The 22,838-nt window shown below is 37.4% G+C and overlaps 1 protein-coding gene across 5 annotated transcripts in view; it reads right to left on the bottom strand.

The window, feature by feature from the left end:
* The window catches only part of LOC150109305 (irregular chiasm C-roughest protein-like), a 641,937-nt gene that overhangs the window by 92,160 nt on the left and 526,939 nt on the right, over positions 1-22,838 (bottom strand). For all 5 annotated transcript variants that reach the window (XM_090407227.1, XM_090407244.1, XM_090407237.1 and 2 more), the window contains one exon: positions 2,428-2,602. In XM_090407227.1, coding sequence (XP_090263353.1) covers positions 2,428-2,602 — 175 coding nt within the window. The remainder of the gene's footprint in view (positions 1-2,427; positions 2,603-22,838) is intronic.

Below are 22,838 nucleotides of genomic sequence, written 5' to 3'. Positions count from 1 at the left end.
TCTCCATCATAACATCTGCTAACTCCTCATCTTTATCCATGAGTGTTAATATGTTCAGTGTTCCTATTCTGTTTCCTTTCCAGTCCAGACGTTTAGTCATTTATATTCAACCGGCTTTAATTCCTTTGTTTTCTTTTAACGTAAATAAATCTACTGCCATCTTCCTGCACCTTTCACAGAATGACAATCATTTATCACCTAAATTAATAATCAGCTCAGTTATAGTCTTTGATGGCTGGCATGGAAATAGAACAATGAAATACTCTTTTTTTAAAAAAAAAACTATGGCTTCCCAGCCAGCTCACTTAGTCAAACGTTTAGGTAAGAAAACTAAGTTAATTTCATGCCAGATGGGGGGGGGGGAGGTGACTGAGAGATTGGTATTTAAAATTAGTGCTAATATACTACATGGCTTATACCCATACTAAGGGCTGTACTTACACTTTTCTCAAGGCAGGAGGGGGGGCCCTAGAGTGCTCTGGGATCCCATCCTTATTGTTTAGCGCCCTTAAATTGGCCCTAATTTTTTTGGGAGCCCCAACAGCTGAGCCCCATGTGACTGCATAAGTATGGCCCTGCCCATACCTTTGTCTTTTCATATAAGCTCTGAGTACTAATAGAAACGGTTCAAACTTGTTTATATAAACATTTTATCATCCAAATAAGCAAATGTTTTACAGATATAATTTAAAATTTTCCATTTGATGCAGTCAACTCTGACTATAGCAAGTTCAAAGAGACTATGGCACTAGTTTGTTATATAGGGTAGTCTGTTTATAGTGAATTACTTTTTGCACTGCACCTTTGGGGCTTTGGTCAGAACTTTTCGGGGTTTCAGGGCATTTCGTCCAATGCAAATCTTGTCCAATCCCTAGATTTTATCTATTACTTTTCTCGTCCAGTAGGACATTTTGGACAAAATCTTATTTGTCCAATTCTTCATATTAGTCCAAGGAGTTATAAGTAACTTGTGATCATTAATAATAGTCAGTTGACACAAAAGAGAGGGGCACAAGACAATATGCATGGTCCACGCTCACATGCTAGGCTAGGTTAGGTTAGTTAGTTGATACATTGGTCAGTCAGGTTAGTTAGTTGGCAGAGTAGTAGATTAGTCAGTTGACACAGCTGGCAATAATAGTCAGTTAAATAATAAATTTAGTTTAATCCTTTATCCAAGTGTGAGCAAACAAAGTTTGAGGCTGAACGTATCTTCAGGACTGCGGTAAGGTGGTACAACACCGAGCAACTCGTTGCAAAGGTGGAGCAAGCTAACATCACTCCTATCTCAGTATCTCCCATAATGCAAAACACATCTCCTTGCAGATATGTATAATGTTTTGCATTAAAGGAAGGGCCATTACCCAGACTAGTTTCGCCCTTTATTGAGGTCTCTTCAGTGGGAGCCAGGCCCAAGTGGAAGTACCATGCAGAAGCATTAGCAAGGTCATCTCTACCTATAGGAGTTGCTGAACAGTGTGCCACCTTTTTATTAAATTACTCTGGATTTAGAGAAAGATGTTGAAAGTTTATTTTTCACTTGGTTACACTATAATAAATTTAGTTTAATCCTTTATATCCAAGTGTGAGCAAACAAAGTTTGCGCCTGAAAGTATCTTCATAGACTGGGGTAAGGTGTTACAACACCGGGCAACTCGTTGCAAAGGTGGAGCAAGCTAACATCACTCCTATCTCAGTATCTCCCATAATGCAAAACACATCTCCTTGCGGATATGTATAATGTTATGCATTAAGGGAAGGGCCACTACCCAGACTAGCTTTGACCTTTATTGAGGTCTCTTCAGTGGGAGCCAGGCCCAAGTGGAGATACCATGCAGAAGCATTAGCAAGGTCATCTCTATCTATAAGGAGTTGACAAATATATCAAAATATCAAACTTTGTTTGCTCACACTTGGATAAAGGATTAAGCTAAATTTATTACAGTGTAACCAAGTGAAATATAAACTTTTAAATAGTTAGTTGACACAAAAGAGAAGGGCACAAGACAATATGCATGGTCTACCCTTACATGTTTGGTTAGGTTAGTCAGTTGGCATAGTATTTTACTCTTAGTAGTAAGTTAGTCAGTTGACACATGCTATTAAAAACAGGTGACAATAATAGTCAGTTGACATCAATGAGACAAATTGAGATTGGACGAAATGTCCGACCGGACGAATGTTCCCTTGGACAAAGTTATAAAAGGACAAAAAATCTTGGACCATCTGCTTTCTAATCCTTTTCAGTAGCTAGTGAGTGAATTTATTACAGTGGTGTTTGCTATAGTGAGACTTGACTGTGTATGAATGGAGAATGGCTGCATTCAAATTCAATAATAGCTGAATGTCTCAGAATTAACTATCATTCCAATGTAGTAATTATCTCTATACACATACACATTACTGTGATCAATAAAATATACTTACTGTGTTTTTGCACTGTAATTTGCATGCTATCCTGACCAAATTCATTCCACACAGAACAGTTATACTGACCAAAATCATCTTCATCGGCATTATGAATAACCAGCAAGTTTCGAACTCCACCCGCTACGGCTTCTTCCACAATTTCATAGCCATCGCTATTATCAATGTCAACATGCTATTAAAAAATTAATAACAAATACTATAATATAAATAAAACCAAATTTGTTTTAATAAACAGATTCAACTTAGTTTTAAAACTAAAAACAAGGGTTTATTGTGATTTATTAATGCCAACATGGCCAACCTGGTTGGCCGAGTGGTCAGTATCCGCTCTCCAGCCAAAAGGCTGCGGGTTCGAATCCTGCCATGGGCATGGATGTTTGTGATTGTCTGTGAAAATACTAGTGGTGATGATGGATGGTAGATGGCGGTGGTATAGATGATGATGGAAGTTGTAGTTCATTACAGTTGGTGGATTTGAGTGGTGGAGACAGAGTTGTAGAGTAGGTGGCCTCCCTCAATGAGTCTTTGGGCTCCCTGGAGGTGTTACATAATTTATAGATGTGATTATTAAAATAACTTTCACAGCTTACACATGTAACAAAGGTTATATAGAATTTTATTCAAAAACTCCAGTATATTTCATTCAACATTGCATGGACATCATCAGGGAGACAGTCATGCATATATATATATATATCCTTTCTTTTAAGCTTACATGGTGATCCAAATGCATTTTTGAAAATTATGGAGACAACTACCGTGTTTGAATAAAAACTTTAGTTTAATATAACTAAAATCTGCATTCGACGTTTTGACCTTTATGTCAAGGTCATCTTCTGGAGCATACAACTATACACAGAAAACAAGCTACACTACAATCAAACTGGTTTGTTAAAGACACTGACCAACCACTACAACAATTGTTGGCCTGACCTCTGGTGGGGAAAAAGAAAAAAAAATTATACATCAACGCTAGAGTCCTATTATTAGTGTTATCTGTTGGTTGTAGAAATACATTGGGCACAACAACCAGTATCTATCTAAATGTATATAGATAGATATACTACAATCAAACTGGTTTGTTAAAGACACTGACTAACCGCTACAACAATTGTTGGCCTGACCTCTGGTGAAAAAAAAAAAAAACATGAAGCACTATATTATTACTTTTTTAGAATCCGACAAGTCTGGCCTTGTTTCTCATGCTATTGACACATTCTAGCAAATTCAAATTCAGTCATTTTTTCCTTGAAACGTGAAATGCTATGAAATCATCTGAACATGAACCAATCAGACTGTATGTTAATATCCAAGTTTTGGGAAGTGATCACTGTTAATTATTCATAAGTTTTTTTTTAAATTACTAATTATTTTAAATTATTTTTTATCTATGCAACTTATTACAACTGTTACTTTGAACTCATTAGAGTTAGTTAGTGTAATAACATATACTTCAGCTGCGACTGAGATATGAACTAATATACACTTGATTTATGACTCATTATTGTGATTCATATTTTTGGAATAGTTAATGGTCTGTCTCCCTGATGATGTCCATGCAACACTGGATGAAATATATTGGAGTTCTTGAATAAAATTCTATATAATTTTTGTTGCATGTGTAAGCTGTGAAAGTTATTTTAATATGCCTACACATGTTCCATTGAAACTATTTATTTCATGTGATTACATCACTACACATGTTGGTAATGTAAGAAAAATAAAGGAATTTAACATAAATTTAATATATCAAATTATTGCAGGCATAGACTTCTTTGGCTAATTGGTTCAAAAGACATATTTTGGTGATTACACCACATTTTTTATTATTCAGTTATACAATATACTGAAATAATAGTTCTCAATTTTTGTAAATCGTAGGATTTATATCTTCAGGGGTAAATAGTATAACTTAAAGTTTAAACAAGAGAAATTAATAAATACAAATCATAACTGTCTGGCTATTCATAAACTCAAATAACAGAATGCAGATATAAAACGTTATTGACGTTGGACAATATCACGTGTTCTTGTTCTCGTTCATATAGTCCAAGCTCAGATTGAGGTAGATTTTTTATTAGAGCTGACCACACTTGATGGAGAATTAAACCTTGATTTTTATTGCATTGGGTTGGGTTTTTCAGCATATTACAGCTTCTTTAAATTTTCTTATGTAGCTGTTGTTTTCTATGTATGACATTGTCGTTTTTTGTTCTCTTTTGTATTGTACGTCTTTTTGGTGTTCAGCCATGCATATTTCTCCAGATCTTCCTGTCTGTCCTATGTAGCAAATCCTGCAAGAGCAATGGATTTTGTAGACTCCTGGTTTTTTAAGAGGATGATGAGGTGGTTTTGGTGGATGTAGGAATCTCGAGATTTTTTCCATAGGAAGGCTACTTTTACATTGTGTTTGTTCATTAATTTGACTAGCTTATCTGTAACATTTTTGATATAAGGAAATGAGATTGCATTTTTGTAATCCTGTTTTATTGGGTTAATAGTTGGAGGCATTTTAAGGATTCTCTTGATAGTTTTTGTTTCATACCCATTCTGTTGGAGGATTTGTGTTAAGTATTTTAGTTCTTCATTACATCTTTCTTGTATGCTGGAGATATTGTATGCTCTGTCTTGAAGAGTTTTAATTAAGCTTATTTTTTGTGAAGGATGGTGGTGTGAGGCTGCATTTAGAAATCTTCCTGTGTTGGTCGGCTTCCTATATACTGAGAAGGAGAGTTTATTTTCTTCACTAACTTCTAATTGAATATCTAGAAAAGGAAGTTTTCTATTTTCTTCTTGTTCTAAAGTGAATTTTATGGTGTTGTGCAAATTATTGAGATATTCTTTAAAATTGATACGTTCATCTGTTGTTCCATTCCATATGATGAAAATATCGTCTATATAGCGTAGCCATATTTTTGGTTTTTTATGGTAATTCTTTAGAGCATTGTTTTCAAATTTTTCCATAAATAGGTTCTAATACTGGTGATAATGATGAACCCATGGCCAGTCCTCTTTGTTTCCAGACTCTCACAGCTCTGCCATTCCATACTGGAGATCACGAGACTGTAAATGGGGGGGGTCTATTTATTTATTATTTATATATCTTATCTTACTATATTTATCCTTTTTTATATTTGTATGCCCCTTCTTTATATCTCTATTTATCTCTTCAATATCTCTTTAAGCTATACTGCCTTCTTCTTATTATTATTAAACAAGACCTCGTGGAGTCAAAGACTCATCCAGGAGGTCCTTTTATCTCACACACATCTCATCATACCATGTCTTAAACACATTCAAACTATTTGCAGACACCACACTCTCAGGCAAGGCATTCCAATCACTCACAACTCTGCACGAAAAAAATCTGCCTCTCACTCCCCTACTCACACCCTCTTTATACAGTTTCCAGGGATGACCTCTGGTTCTCCCCTGATCTCCCACTATTCTCTGTAGAACTTCTCCACCATTGATCCTATAACAACCCCTTACCAACTTGTAGGTCTCTATCATATCTCCCCTCTTCCTTTTCTCCACTAGACTCTGCTAATTACATCTTTTCAATCTTTCTTCATACTCGACATTCCAGAGGTCAGAACTACCTTAGTCAGTCGCCTTTGGACCCTTTCCAACATCTCTTCATCCTTCTGAAAACCAGGTGACCAAATCTGGGCACAATAGTCCATGTGTGGCCTAATCAAAGCCTTATACAATGGAACAAGAATCTCCCTACTTCTAGTGTCTTCCGCATCATTCCCAGAACACTTTGTGTTGTCTTCACAATTTTGGCAATGTGTCCCCTAAATTTTAGATCCTTATCCACTATTACCCCCAGAGCTCTTATTTCCTCTACTTCCAACAATATATTCTCACCAAGCATAAATTCTGCATCCCATCTTTGTTTTCCAAATTTTAAAACCTTACATTTTGCAACATTGAATTCACATCCCCATTTTCTTGCCCAATCACTCAATTTATTCAAGTCTTCTTGCAAGGCCACAACATCTTCACTACTCTTTATGGTTCGTCCCAACTTTGCATCATCTGCAAACAACTAAATATCTCCATCCAAATCTTCGCCAATATCATTAATATACAAGTTAAATAGTAATGGCCCTAAAACAGACCCCTGAGGCACTCCGCTAGTGACTTTCCTTTTCCTGGATATTGCACCCCCATACACAACTTGTTGATACCTATCAGATAGCCAGTCTCCAATCCAATGCACTAATCTAATATCCAACCCCATCTGCTCTAGTTTGACTGTCAACTTATCATGAGGTACTCTATCAAAAGCTTTTGCAAAATCCAAGTATATTACTGTGTATCCTTCTCCTCTGTCCAAGGAAGCAGTCACTTTATTGTAATAAGTAAGTAGATTACTAAAACATGACCTCCCTTTAGCAAATCCATGCTGTCCATCAAAGATTATACCATTGTTGTCAACCCAACTCTGGATCCTAGTTCTCACAAGCTTCTCCAACAACTTAACCACAACACCTAACACACAGATAGGCCTATAGTTTGATGCTTGAGTTCGATCACCTCCTTTATGAAGTGGCACAATCTTGCCCTCCTTCCACTCTTTAGGGACTTGACCAAGTGCAAGACTCATATTAAAAAAATATGTCAAGGCAGGTGTCAACTCTCTGGCACATTCCTTCAGAATACGCAGTGATATATTATCAAGTCCCACAGCCTTATTTACATCTAGTTTACTCAACTCCCCAAACACCTCTTGCTCACTTACAGTCAGTCTCTCCTCCCCATCATCAACTGCCCTTAATCTCTCCATGAAGTCACATTCACAAGATTAAAAGATCTTTATGAACTGCTCATTAAGTATCTCCACCACACATTCTGCAACAGCTGTCTTTTTACCATTTCCTCCAATCAATGTCATCCTTCTATAATCATTCTTTCTTTTGCTGGCTACATATCGAAAGAACTCCCTAGGATTCTCTTTGGCTTCATTAGCTAACTGCTGTTCATACCTCTCTTTAGCTACTCTCACCAACCAAGTCACCCTCCTTGCCTGGTCTTTGTAGACCTCATGAAATTGGTTACTTCCACTTCTCTTATGCTGCCTCCACAATGCCCTTTATCTCTGTATTGCATGCTTAATCTCTTTATTCATCCATCTCTCACCTACCTTATTTAACCTTCTCACCCATGGTATACATTTAGACATTGCATCTACTAAGTAGTTTTTGAAAATCCCCCAAGCTGCATTGTTCTCTTTTCCAGCTAACTCCTCATTCCATGCTACACCTGCAAGCTGTCTCCTGAGCTCTTCATAATCACCCCCCCCTTGTAGTTCCACATATACCCTTTTTTCACAGGGATCCTTGCACTGCTGGCAACCACCCAGGTAATCACCTCATGGTCACTTTCACCAACTGGTGGATGATTTGACACCTCATTGATAATTACATCCTCCGATGAGATGACCAAATCCAAGACCCTTAATCCTCGTGTGCCCTCTGTTACATACTGTCTGAGGTAGTTATCCCTCAAAAACTCAAGAAACTCATTTTCTTTACTTCCAGTTGCTATCTCTTCATTCCAGTCTATATTGCCATAATTAAAATCACCCATAATGATCACCCTTTTCTTATTTGCTTGGCTTATTTGACTATACATTTCACTATCACCATCATCCACATTACCAGGTCTATAACAACATCCCACCAAGTATTTGATTCTATTCACCTCTATCTCACACCATACTGCCTCAAAACCACTGGCCCTATTTCCTTCTTGCATCTCTACCTTGTATGGACATAACTCTTTCTCTATCATCAATAGCATCCCCCTCCCTTTTTACCCCTTCTATCCTCCCGAAACACATCATACCTTTCCATCTCTATTCCTGTCAGGATGTCGTCCTCATCTAACCATGTCTCACTTATTCCGACAATCTCTGGGTGCACAGACGCAATTAGTGCAACCATTTCATCCGCCTTGTTTCTTATACTTCTAGCATTGGTATACAAACACAACAACTCATTTCTGGATCTACAGCTAGTTCCACTGATACCACTCACTCAATGTGATCTCTCCATGCTGGACTGGGGCCGTTTCCCTTTCTGCTTCTTCATTTTAGAACCCTTTGCAATTCCATCTGTTTCCGATCATCCCATTACTTTCCTGCCTACACATGCTCTCACCGCCTCTTGGAGCATCCACCTTTCTCATGCTGTGTACACCCTGAGCCTCCCTGTTTCCCTGCTCCTCTTGCACACCCATTCTCTCATTTTCTATACTCATACCACTCACTTCCCCATTCATTTCCACTTCTTCAATCTCTCCTGTCTTACTCTCCTGCTCTTCCACATCACTCCCCTCTCGATCTGATTCATTCTCTGTATTCACTTCTCTACTTTCCAGCAGCAGTCTCTCCAAGCAACTCACACCATAACCACTCAAATGCAGTCCATCGCTCCCACACGGCTCACTTCGTCCCTCAAACTCATTCCACACATTAACAAACTGTACTCCCATCTCCTCACACATTTCAGCCAGAATATCATTCATAATCCATGCTCTCCACCTCATTTCACCACAGTAATACCTAGGCAACACACTGACTACCCTTCCTGTCACACTATTCTCTTTTATCTTTCCAAGCAGTCTCCTGACATTCATTTTGACATGCTCTTTGTTCTCTCTCAAATCATTTGTACCAATTAATACATTTAACTCTTTTGCTCGCTCCCGCCTCATATTCAATGCCTCAATCACTCTACTCATTTTACTGCTTGGAAAACATACCTTGTGCATTTTATCCTCTAGCACACCTTTAATAATGGAGTCGCCATACAACGCCACTCACTCATCTTTCGTTACCTCTTTCATGCCATCATGATTTATTTTAATAGTTTTTTTGACCTGAATTCTCTTAATTTCATTTCTTGCTTCATCCAATCCAATTCACCTTCTGAACCTCACGACACATTCTCTCTATCATTAAATCTTTCTAACTCTCAACCCCCTCTTCTCACTTTCCCTCTCATTCATCCTTCTTTGTTTCCATACTTTCAGTCCAACATACGTCCAACTTGCACTATCATTCTTCTCACTTTCACTTTCATTTATCTTTCTTTGTTTCCGTACTTTCGTTCCAACATGCGTCCAACTTTCGCCATCATTCATTCTTTTTTCGCTATCATTCATTCTTTCGATTTTTTTTACTTGCGATTTCTGCATCACGCCATTTCTACTTTCATTTGTTCTCTCAATTTCGTTTCTTTCCGCCTCACTTTTATTCCTTTTAACATCCGTTACAGTTGTCAAATCGCTCTTTTTCTTTTTTCCTGATTTTTTAACATTTTTTCGCCTCTCTTTCTCACCATCCTCTTTCAAACGTGCACTTGCTACACAATCGGTACTAGAACTTTCTGTCATCAATTTCATATTCACATTCATCAATTCCTCGTTCAGGTCACACTTCGCACACACCCTTCTTCCATCCGCACTAAACATCCACAAATCATTTATGTAATTGAAGGAATACATATAACAGACCCTCACACTTAACGAAACGACTGAAATCTAAATTAAAATCATGGAATGACAATGCCGCCGCCATTTTTTTTTTTTTTTTCTCTGCAGGTTACTAGGTCTAATAATAACAATTTCGTATTTAGTTTAGGCAAGAAAAAACCCCCACACTAATAATATCGGTAGCATACAACGTTTACAGCCACTCTTACTTAAACAATTACGCATATATACTTAATTATTCCTAGTAAAACTTATCTGAATCAGGAGCTCTTCAAATCGCGTCCGTACCGCTTGGCCCACTCAAAGCTGCGCCACTGATGTCCATTTTCTAGTAACAAGAAGTGTTAAGTGCGTCCAGTAGTTTTCCCATTACACTCAAGTTTTCCCATTACCTGATTAATTAATATCCGCAGTCGTGGTCTACTATCTATCCTTTACTATCCTTTCTCCTGGGTTCCTGCTAATAGGCTCTAATATATATATTTTTTTTTTCGGAACAGTGCATCAAAAAATTAAGTATCAGGCGACACTCTGTTAACATTTAAACAACACATTTATTTTACATAAAACAATTTACACTATTATTGCAATAAAGAAAAATTTGCTTAGTTCAGTTCTACATAAAACAATTAGCTTAAAATGCCCTTTCAATTCATGAAAATTATGTCACATAAATAACCACTCTCTTCCAAATACAAGTTACTACCTAAGCAATGGTACCTATTAATAAACTGTTACCTCTTAACTGTTATGTTATCACATAAAAAAATATCATTACACACAAAAGCTCTTTCCTTCCGATACTAAGATAATTCTATAGGCAAAATGCACCATTTACAAACAGTTACCCTCTGACTGTTACACATATAAATTTCTACTAATTATTAAACATCTAACTTTCAACCATTTAATCTGCTCAATTTCATCAGCCTCAACTTCACTAAACCTCAACAGTCCACTAATAAAGTTCTGCTATAATTCAAGAAAATTGACCAAATGGATCAACTCACTTTATGGCTGCTACCCACTGTGTACTTGGCTTTGAACTGGAGTCCTGATCCTTTTCGCCCATGTCAGGCATTTCTCTCCCTGCTTATGCTGGCGTTAGGACTTGTTGATGACTTTCTGAGACAGTGTCCTCCCAGTGCATGTGCGAAAATTCTCGGCTTGAGGAGTATTTGCATGTGTATTGAACATAACGGAGCAATTCTTTCCTGCTTGAAAATTCCATCTCCTCGGACAATAGCTCCCGGCGAAGAGTTGTCATCAGGTCTATGCATTGCCTGGCAGATCGGCTCCTATCATCTTTTCTTTCAGGCCTCTGGCATAATTCCTGCTGAAGTTGCATCCTCGATGGCTTACATCTGACAGACAACCACTGGCGACTTCTCGATAACAACCTCTGGACAAACCGATGAGGAACTCCTGGAACCAATACTTGATCTTCCAGCCAACACCTTTTATTCGCCTTCTTTCGTATCCCTGCACGAAAATATGGGACCCTGAACATTTCGGTGCAGTCCCTTGTTCTTCCACTGACGCTGACCCTTTCTTTGTTCTTCTCGTGTACTCCTTTAATCCTATTTGTTTCGGGCAGCGGGCATTTGTCTGAAGTTTGTCGGTCCGTTTAACACTGACCTTGAGTATTTACAGGTGGACTTCACAAACAAATTTTGTGTCCTTATAAGGAGCTAACATATACGGTTTTCTGGTGGCAAGGTATTGCCTTAGTTCAACACATTCTAGAATTTTCGTTTTAGGGCAGCAAGTACAGACAATTCCCATAGGGATTATTTACATTAACAAACTGTTTTAAATATACATAGACATACAGGTTATTTTTATAACATCCTTACAGGGCTTGACTTCTGTAAAAATTGATGTAAGGCTTTCTGGCATTATTAAGCTACATCAAATTTTTACAAAACCTTACACGCACGCATGGCAATGTTGCTACGGCCAGAGTTCTTTCTTCCATTTAAACGTTAACCTCTGTTGTTTTATATGTTCTGCTGTGTAGAAATCCAGTATTTGTATGGTTTTCTCTGATATCTTTTATGTCCTTTTCGCTTACACCTGATGAAGTCTGTTCTCAGATGAAACTAGTCATGTGTATTAATAGTTTTTTACTCAAAACCTCCGTTTTTAGTCATTAAATAAATTTTAATATGTTATCAAACAGAGTAAACCTTCAATTTAATAACACACACACACACATATATATTAATAGTTCAAATAACATGACCTAAAGAACATTAAATGCTGAGTTAGCATAAGAATTTTTTCTCACATGTAATAGAGTAAATAAAACTCTTGTGTGACCTTCCTTCTCATTCAGCAAACAAATTATATTTTATGTGATTCAAAGGCATATCATGTTCATACATTAAGAATACTGCATATTTCAGCTGTAAAATGAAAGACTTCCATCTTCGCTGCTCTGATATCATGGTGAGCTTTGACATTGTCTCCCTCTTCATCAATGATTCAATGGACATTCTTAAAGATTTAACACTTTGCAGTACACTCCAGATACTTTTCCTGCAAGGTTTATACAAGCAAATGGAAGGTTGTGGCATGAGCTCCCCCCCCCCATTGTTGCCACTTTTATTATATTATTTCATGGAATACTTCAAAGAACATCTCTTCATTACTATCACTCCTTGTCCCTCCATTTGATTTTGGTATGCTGATGATGCTTTTGATATTTGGCCATGCACAAATGGAAAATTAGATTTCTTAGATCAGGGGTTCTTAGCTTTTCCAGTGGCGTACTACTATATTTAATTCAGGATATTAGATGTACCAGTAAGCAAATTTATTCTGGAAAAGCGTGATTTGTTGGTCCCAGGGGCAAAATAAGCATTTCTTTACAATACTAGTGATTTATTTAATTATTTATTATTTTATTTGGATATTTATTGGAAAAACAGATACTCTTTGAATCTATTGAATGGATTGTTCTGTAAAATGTACAATTTTTAAAAATTAAAATAATAATGAGTGAATACATAAACAAATTTTGACAAACACATATTCCTGATAATGGTACTCCAGTTCTCAAATAAATTTACAATCAGTACAAGCTATAAATGTAACATATTTTTAATTACAGAACTCACATTCTTGTTTCAGTGCGAAGGTTGTGCTTGTTTAGCTAAACACAGCTTCTTAACGTCTGGTTTCAATTGACTTAATTTGAATCTTAAGTTGGGTTCAACGTTCAACTTATTCCTGTACTTGTTTTTGATATAAATGAGAGAAGAAAACCCACATTCAGGGGCATGCCAAGGGTATTTGCCGCCGGGTGCAAACTTTTATCGGCCGTCCCCTAATACTGCATTGTCTAATCCAAATTAGATATTACTACATAAAATGCTGCCCTATCAATGTTGCTGCCCAGGTGCAGTGCACCCCTTTCACCCTCAGATTGGCGCAGCCCTGCCCACATTCCCAAAGGTAAGTAGTTGCAAACACCAACAGAAATTTTACAGCTTTTTCTGAGATCATTGGATATTCATTTCTTCTTGCCAACCAGAAGTCTGTTAAATCCATCCTCTTGATCGTTTGCCTGAGACTTTCGTCACAGGAGAGCTCGATCAGTTCATCTTTCTTGGAAGGAGTTAACGTTTCTGGTAAGGTGTCATCAATGGAAAACGGCTCTCTAATCCAAAATTCTGAAGCCAGGTTTTCAGGGAAGTATTCCTTGAAATCTGTGATTAGACTCCCAGCTCATGTTCAGCTGGTTGAGGTGGCAAAATAAATCTGCCAGGTAAGCTAACCGGGCAAGCCACAGTTCATCAGTAAAATAATTCAAGTCTGAGTCTGTGGATTTGTCAGAGAGAAAAATCTGCTTCTGAATGAAGTTCAAACAGGCGGCTCAATACATTTCCCCTCGATAGCCACTTAACTTCGGTGTGAAGTAAAAGAGAATGATTTCAGCACCTATTTCATTGCACAAAATGAAAAATAGTCATGAATTCATAGCTCTGGACTTAATGAAGTTAACCATTCTCACACTTTCATTCAAAACTGTCTTCAGAGCAACAGACATATTTCTTGCGACTAAAGCCTCGCGATGAATGCTACAATGTACAAATTTTGCTTGTGAACTATTAAATTATTTAAGGAATTTACAATATATACTGGAATATTAATTAAAAGAAACTTTAATAAATGCTTCCTATATTTCGGCAATGTCACATTGCCAGCTACAGATATGGTTAGAATAATTGGGGGGAAAAGACAGCAAAACAACTTGAAATGATTCCATTATCCAATGACAACGTATCACAAAGAATTTCAGATTTGTCTTCAAATGTTAAGGAGTGGTTAACAGAAAAAGTTCAGGCTAGTAAATATTTTTCCATATAATTGGATGAAACTACTGACATTACCAGCACGGCCCATCTTCTTACATATAAAAGATTTATAGATGGGAAAACAGTGAAGGAAGAGTTCTTGTTTTGTGAACCACTTCATGGGAACATACAAATATGACACATGCACGCAGGCACTACAAAAAGCAAATGAGAACATCATGAGAACATCAACCCAATGGCCAAGACAACCCAATATAGCCTGCTAGGGGACACCATTAGGACTTTAGGAACAACATTAGTTTCTTATCTTCTACCTCATTTGCTTTTTGTAGTACCTGCTTGCATGTGTCATATTTATATGTTCCCATGAAGATGGCAATGCGACATTGCCAAAATATATGAAGTGCTTATTAAAGTTTCTTTTAATTAATATTCCAGTATACGTTGTAAATTCCTTAAATAATTTAATAGTCATGTGTTGCCAATGTATAAGCCTTTCTACAAGAATTTGCTTGTGGAGCTACTTCTTTAATTTTTGCAACAATGCGACTGTGTTTCCCAACCATTGCATGTACTCCATCAGAACGAACACCAACACATTTATTCCATTCTATATCATTCGATTTCATAAATTGGTCTAATTTTGAAAATATTTCATTTGAGGTTGTTCGAGCAGGCAGTGGTTCACAAAACAAGAACTCTTCCTTCACTGTTTTCCCATCTATAAATCTTATATATGTAATAAGATGGGCCGTGCTGGTAATGTCAGTAGTTTCATCCAATTGTATGGAAAAATATTTACTAGAACGTTTTCTATTAACTTTTTAAAATTTAAAAATTTCATCCTGGAGGAGTCAGTTTTAATGCTAGAGGGATTGGGCAGGTTCGAGGTTTAGAGGTACAGGAGAGAGTGTGTTTCAAATACTTATATACAAGTACTCTGGATGTCAGTAAAGCTGTGGGACTGGATGGTATTTCACCACGAGTTTTGAGAGAATGTGCTAGGGAATTGACAGTGCCCTTGACCTGGCTTTTCAATGAAAGTCTGGCTGCAAGAAAGGTGCCCATGGAATGGAAGGAAGGTAAGATAGTGCCATTGCATAAGGGCAGTAGCAGACTGGAAGTGTCTAATTATAGGCCAATTTGTGTGTCATCAGTAATTAGTAAGATCTTGGAGAAAGTAGTGAAGGACCGTATACAGGGCAGCAAGCTGGGAAGGATTATTAGTAATAGTGCAGATGCGGCAGCCCTGCAAGAAGATTTGAATAAGCTAGATAGATATGCAAATGAATGGGGTGTCGGTTTAATGCAGCAAAATGTAAGGTCTTGAGGTTTGGGAAACATCGATGGGACTGCATACTCTATGGGAAGAGTTATACTGGAGGAAGTAGGGAAGACAAGAGATCTGAGGTTGATGATTGATAGAAACCTGAAATTTAGGGGACATATTGCAAAGGTGGTGAAGTTAACACAAAGGATTGCTGCAATAATGAGAAGGACGCTGACCTGCAGAGATAAAACAGTTATGATTTCATTGTATAAGACCCTGATCAGACCACACTTGGACTATTGTTCTCAGATTTGGTCCCCAGGATTTGAAAGGGATAAATTAACTGTGGAAAGGGTACAAAGGCAGATAACAAATATGGTTTCAGGACTGTACAAGGATAGTTATGAAGATTGGCTGAGGGAATGTGGACTGCAGAGTTTGGTGGATAGAAGATGGAGAGGTGATATGATTGAGACTTTTAAACTGTTGAGAGGTTGTTACAGGGTTGACACTGGAGAGTTCTTTCGCTTGGTTGAACAGCGAGAAGGAGTGATGACAAGATGCCATCCCTGAAAGTTACAAAAAGAAACTGTGAGCAAGAAGGTAAAGAGTGGTTTCTTTGCATGGAGGGTGGTTGAATCATGGAATGCATTGCCTGATGGAATGGTGAGAGTGAGAACAGTCAATGAGTTTAAGGAGTGGTATGATAGACTTTGTGTTTCTTAGGGGGGGGGACCTCCCCTCGATGAGTCTTGATAGACTTTGTGTTTCTTAGGAAGGACCTCCCACGATGAGTCTTTTGACTCCATGGAGGCCTGAATAATAATAATAATAACTGCTCCTTAACATTTGAAGACAAATCTGAATTCTTCGTGATACGGTGTTATTATTACAAACTACATGTAAATATGACAATTTCACAAATAAAATCTCACATTCAAAGACAATAATCTAACGCCACTACTTTCTTAACTGTAACTGCGACTCGCAGCTAAACAAACGACAACGGACAAACTGTTTCCCATTGCTGTCCGATCAAATATATTCGAGTTATTTCTGATTGTCATTTGATTAATACATATTAAATTCAAATTTAACTTCCATTATTATTTTTGTATATTATTATACAAAAGTTTTTAATGATAATGTAAAATCTAATTGTTTTCATTTAGTTGAATGAAATATTTTAAGTAGAACTATTAAATATTTGTGCATACATTTTTAATTCTCAACTCATGTTGCAAGTAAAAGAAATGTTAATTTACCCTTTTATTTTATACAGTAAAACCCCAAAGTTACGCGGTAGGTGGGACCAAAAAAAAGCGCGTAAGTCGAATTCACATAACTCATATAATTTTGCATGTAATTTATATATACAAACATGCAATTGGGACCAAAGGTTTACAAAAAACACCTATATTTTTTAAGAAATATAATCATAATTGTAGTTTTTCGTACATAAAAAAAAGAAAGTTATTTCGATGTTGATGGTTTCATAAAATCTAACAGATTCGTCTGACAGCATAATGTCTTTTTCTTGTCACGCAAAATTTCTTCATAGCAAGCTAATGATTTTTTTATTCCTTGCCTTGTGGCTACAATTCGTTCCTCATTAGAATCTGTTTCTCCAAAATCTGTAAACCTTTCTTTTATGATTGTTCTTACTGTGGATTCCTACAGATCGAACTTCTTTGCTAGCTCACAAATTTTCATTCTGCCTTCAAAATCCTTAATAATGTTGAGTTTTGTTTCCAAAGTCAATGTTTTTCTTTTCTTGCTAGCAATAGAAGAATCGGACTTGCTTCTTTTGGATGACTTTATTATATTTTATGTGATAAAATTTTTATCAAGAACATAACATTAAACAATCGCAAGGTTTGTAGACTATAAAAATCGTGTACGAATGGAGATTGCACGAAACACGTCAGTGCTTGTTCACAGATGTGTGACACTGGCGAATGTGGCCAGCGCCTGAAAGATACGACTAGTGGTGAGGCATGAAGCGGGATGGGAATACGTACATATAAGAAACCGCGTAACTCCAGATTCGCATAAGTCGGGGTATGATTGTACTCTGTTTTTGAACCACCCGGAAGTGGCTCACATACCACCAGTGGTACGTGTACCATAGGTTGAGAATCCCTGTCCTAGATAAAATTAACCCTTTCCCTAGAATAAAACACATGTTAGAAAAAGAAAATAATGGAGCCCTTCCTTTCTTGGATTTACTGGTAAAGAGGGAAGCGAATGGCCCTCTCAGCTTTTCTGTTTATAAGAAACCAACATACATTCATTGGACGATACACTCTCCAGGACTATATGTACGACTCTTCACAAAAACTTGGAATTGTCAAGACTCTTGTCCACACGGCAAGGCTTGATTCTGCACATCATCTGTTCTTCCGAGGATACTCTCAGACTAGAATTACAATCTATAAAAGACATTGTGATTATGAATGGATATTTTCCATCCAAATTACAACAGATACTGGACAGCTATTTTCCTACTGACAGCCCATCTGATGATGGGCTGTCAGTAGGAAATAGAATATAGAATTTCCATTTCTTACATGAAAGGCATTTCTAAATGCATCTCAAGAGTTTTAAAAAAAAAATTGAATTCCAAACAACCTTCAAGCCAGTAAATAAAACTTCCTTGATCCTGCATTCCACTAAAGATGAATTTCCTCACTTTGCCAGATTAATTCCTTATGCCTACATTCTCTCCTACTTTAGACAGACTGGTTGTAACAGCCAGTGATCAGAACATATGGATTACATCCATTTTCTCCAATGTAAGAAATCTAGTTTTGCAAAACATGGAGTTTCTAGCCACAAGATCCTGTGGGACAACCCAAAAATTATGTATGTGTGTATATATATATATATATATATATATATGTGTGTGTGTGTGTGTGTGTGTGTGTGTGTGTGTGTGTGTGTAGACTTGCAATACTTGCAGGCGCAAACTTGACTTACTTGACAAACTTGACTGTCTGTTTGCTTACTTGGGAAATGAAGTAAAACCAGGTTTAAAATAGCTTGGTATCTTTAGCATATATATGTATATATACACATACACCACAAAAAAAAAAAAAAAAGTGTATGTAAGTATTGCAGATACATATTACAAATGAATGCTGGGTTACTGATGAGAGTTCAAAGTCACTAATTTGCCAGAATTAAGATATTTTTAAACCATCATTCTGAGAGCCTATTCACAATCAGCCCAGCCTTAATCGGAATGATGGTTTAAAAATATCTTAATTCTGGCAAATTAGTGACTTTGAACTCTCATCAGTAACCCAGCATTCATTTGTGATATGTATCTGCAATACTTACATACACTTTTTTTTTTGTGGTGTGTGTGTGTGTGTGTATATATATATATATATACTAGGGAGCTCTTCCCCCTAGTGCCTACGGTGCCCCCCCCCCCCAAGTTCTGGGCTGGTAAGCCGGAGACAAAAATCGTTACATAAAAACGTTTCAAATTTCGGCTTATATTTTTATATATATATCGTCCTGTAAACTCAAGAAAATCGACTGTAGAACCCACATTATTTCAGACATTAAATATATTGTGTTAGGGTTAGGGACCACAAGATGGCGGCACATTTGAGCTCTCTCTCTTCACTGCATACCGCTTAATTAGTGATAGCCTTGGGCCATCTATCTCTGATTGGTACCAGTGGAGATTGAACTGCCCACTCAATCTCCAAAAGTTAGATAGGGCTAAATGGCCTCGCCTACTCCCGTATACGGGAATAAAAAGGCGGCATTAGCTGATTTTTATATATATATGTGTGTGTGTGTGTGTGTGTGTGTGTGTGTGTGTGTGTGTGTGTGTGTGTGTGTGTGAGATAAATTTTTTTAACTTGGGGATATTGTATATTTGGATAACCAAGTAATTTTATAAACTTGGTTATTTTAACTCCTAATCCCAAGTATGCAACCAATTAAGTTTGCGCCTGAAACAAAGTTCAAGTCTAAAGATGGTACAACACCAGGGCAACTCATTGTAAAGGTGGGTAAAGCTCTAATCACTATTCTTAGTATTTTCCTATAATGTAAAGCACATCTCACTAGAAGATGTATACTGCAATGCATTATGGGTGGGGTCACTACCCAGACCCGGTTTCAACCTTTTTTGAGGTCTCCTCAGTGAGTAGCTAGACCCTAAATACCAAGGTTTTAGTAATATGGAGCCTTATCACCTTTACCTATAGAAATTGCAACAAGGTGTTTTTATTTTTAATAAAAATCTCTGGAGGAGATATAGATGTAATAATTTTTTTTTTTTAAATTTATTACATAACATAAATTTATTACAGAGCTTTACCCACCTTTACAATGAGTAAAGGTGGGTTTACCTAGTCTAGCCATAAATGCTGTTACAACTTGAACAGCACATAAACCTTTAATCTATCAGTAAATCATTTACAGCTTTCAGCACATACAAACCACCTGTATAACATCCATATAGCAACAATCAATTTCGAAATGTACCCCTTTTGCCTTCACACATCTGTCAGACCACATATCGATGTCAGCATGCACAACATCCAAGAAATGCTGCCACTGCTCGCTCCAAATCCGCCTTCAAGATGGCGATGCTTGGGTGTCATTTTTTGCAGACTACACTCTCTCAATCTCCTATCACAATTTGAAGTCCAACAGATTCAAATCAGGACTTCCAGACAGTCAATCAGATGGTGATATGTGGTCAGGCACATTTACCTCCAACCAATGTTGTGCAGTCCTTGCCTTGTGTGCAGGGGGCTGAGTCCTGTTGGAAGGTTCACTACGAAACAAGGCATTGTTCAGGGACCATACCACAGGTTCCAGCACAATGTCTTAATACACTTTGGTGGAGGTTTTGACCCCTTTCTAGGATGCATGGTGTGACCATCCAGAGAATATACTGAATTGTTTTGGCAGTTAAATGATTCTTCAATAATGAAAATCTTCTCGTCTGTGAAGAGGAATAAGGTCTATCAAAAGAAAGAGAGGAGTGAAATGTGCTGTCATCTGTTAAACTGTGTATTTGGTTGGTGGTCAACTGAAGTAGGTCATTAATATACAGAAGGAGTGTATTCTTAGCTCGCGTCCACATGGTGCCCCCCTGGGTAATCTAAATGAGTTAGAGCAACTGCTGGCAGCCAGACCTATCGTAATGATGTCTTGCTATAGACACATGAAATTACAAGCTATACAATCACCAAACAGTCCTTTTCAGGACCACAAGAAAAGAAAACTAGGTGCTAATTTCCAGATTTGCCAACTCAACATTGAAGGAATATCAGCTTTGCTAAAAGTCAATATCTCTCAAAAATCCTTCGAGAAAATGATATAGACATAGTTGTCATTCAAGCGATGCACACAGATAATGAACAACAATTGAAATCTAGAGGAAAAATTGCAGGGTATGATATACTAGGAGCTACACATCACCAAGCTCGTGGCTGTGCAACTTACATATGCAATAATATAGAGAATGCCCACTTAATATCAGCACATATTAATCAGAATACACACACTATCATAGCCAAAATTGAAGATCTCACAGTGGTTAACATATATAAGCCTCCCCTGGTAGAATGGCCACCTGAAGTAATTACCATATTTCCACATCCTACTATTTACATAGGAGATTTTAACAGCCATCGCACCATGTGGAATTACAATAATAATGATGGAAATGGTGAAGAATTAACAAACTGGGCTGAGCAAAACAATCTTAGCTTAATATTTGATGCAAAGGACAAAGGAACCTTTAAGGCTGCAGCATGGAAGAGGGAATACAACCCAGACCTCTGCTTTGTTAGCCAAAATTTGCAAAATCAGCCAATAAACAAAACAACACAAGTCCTTGAAGATTGTCCACACAGCCAACATTGCCCAGTATTGGTAGAAGTAGGAATACAAATACCAATAATACGGCCCATTCCACGATCAAGATGGAATTTTAGAAAAGCGAACTGGCAGGATTTTTCACAAGAACTGGATAAAATAGTAAGATGGATACCTCCTGTGAGTGAAAACTACAACAGATTCATTGGAGCATCATATCAACAGCGAAGAAGTATCTTCCAAGGGGTTTCCAAAAGGAATACATACCTGACTGGAATAAAGACTGAAGAGCTATACCAAGTCTACTTAGAATCTGACGACTGTGACATAGCTGACAAATTACTCCAGAAGCTTGATAATGAGCGCAGAGAAAAATGGATAAAAACTACAGAGGACTTAGACTTTAAAAAATCAAGTAGAAAAGCATGGAGCCTATTAAAGAAGTTGGGTGGAAGTAACCCAATCACTCGTAAAGATCCTTTGGCGACTCCAGATTAAATTGCCTGGAGTCGAATAACCTCACTGTCTAGAGCCCCCTCGAGATCATCAACACAGGAGGTTAAACAAACACTCAGAAACTTACAACAAAGTGCAGATGGCAGTTCCCAATTTTCAAGAGAATTTACCACAGACAAAATAACTGAGGCCTTAAAGGAGGTGAAAACCGGCAAAGCTTTGATGAACACAATATCAGGCTTTGATGGTGTTTACCCTGAATTCTTGGTATAAACTGTGGAAAAAATGCTTGTCAATGGCTGACAAGCTTCTTTTCTCACATTTTAAGGATGGAAAACTTTCCAACAACCTTTAAGAGAACCAAAATAATGGCCATATTAAAATTCAAGATCAAGCAGAGAACTATTGCCCAATTGCGCTCCTAAGTTGCTGTTATAAGCTCCTCGAGCGACTCCTCCTTAACAGAATTTGGCCAAAAATATCTGACGTTATCTCTGTTGAGCAAGCAGGCTTTAGGACTCAACGTAATTGTACGGACCAAGTACTAAGCCTTACTATCCTTATCAAAGCAGACTTCCAGAGATGTTTGAAAACCTCTGTTGTGTTTGTTGACCTTACTGCTGCATACTACACGATTCTAAGGTGATTTGTGAGAATATCTTCAGTTACTTCAATGCTTTTGTGTTGGATGGTGAGGGCTATATCATCAGCATAAGTAAATTTTTTTGACCTAGTTGTCGGTAGATCAGATGTATATAAGTTGAATAAGATTGGTGCTAATACTGAACGCTGTGGGAGCCCATTGTTCAGCTTTCTCAGTTTGCTCATTTTGTTTCCCAGTGCCACATGGAAGAACCTGTCAGAATGCATGTTACCAATAAGTCATATGATGGATTAGCATGGTATGACTTGTATCAGCTTGTATAGCATCCCCCTATGGAAAGAGGGGATGCTATACGAGCTGATAAAAACTGATTCAATCAGTTTTTATTAGAATATTA

Source organism: Typopeltis vanoorti, chromosome 2, assembly GCF_054136105.1.
Source record: "Typopeltis vanoorti isolate ZY-2024b chromosome 2, IOZ_Tvanoo_1.0, whole genome shotgun sequence".
Taxonomy (NCBI): domain Eukaryota; kingdom Metazoa; phylum Arthropoda; class Arachnida; order Uropygi; family Thelyphonidae; genus Typopeltis; species Typopeltis vanoorti.
Note: the sequence above shows the minus strand (reverse complement) of the source record. Positions and strands in the feature narration are given on the sequence as shown.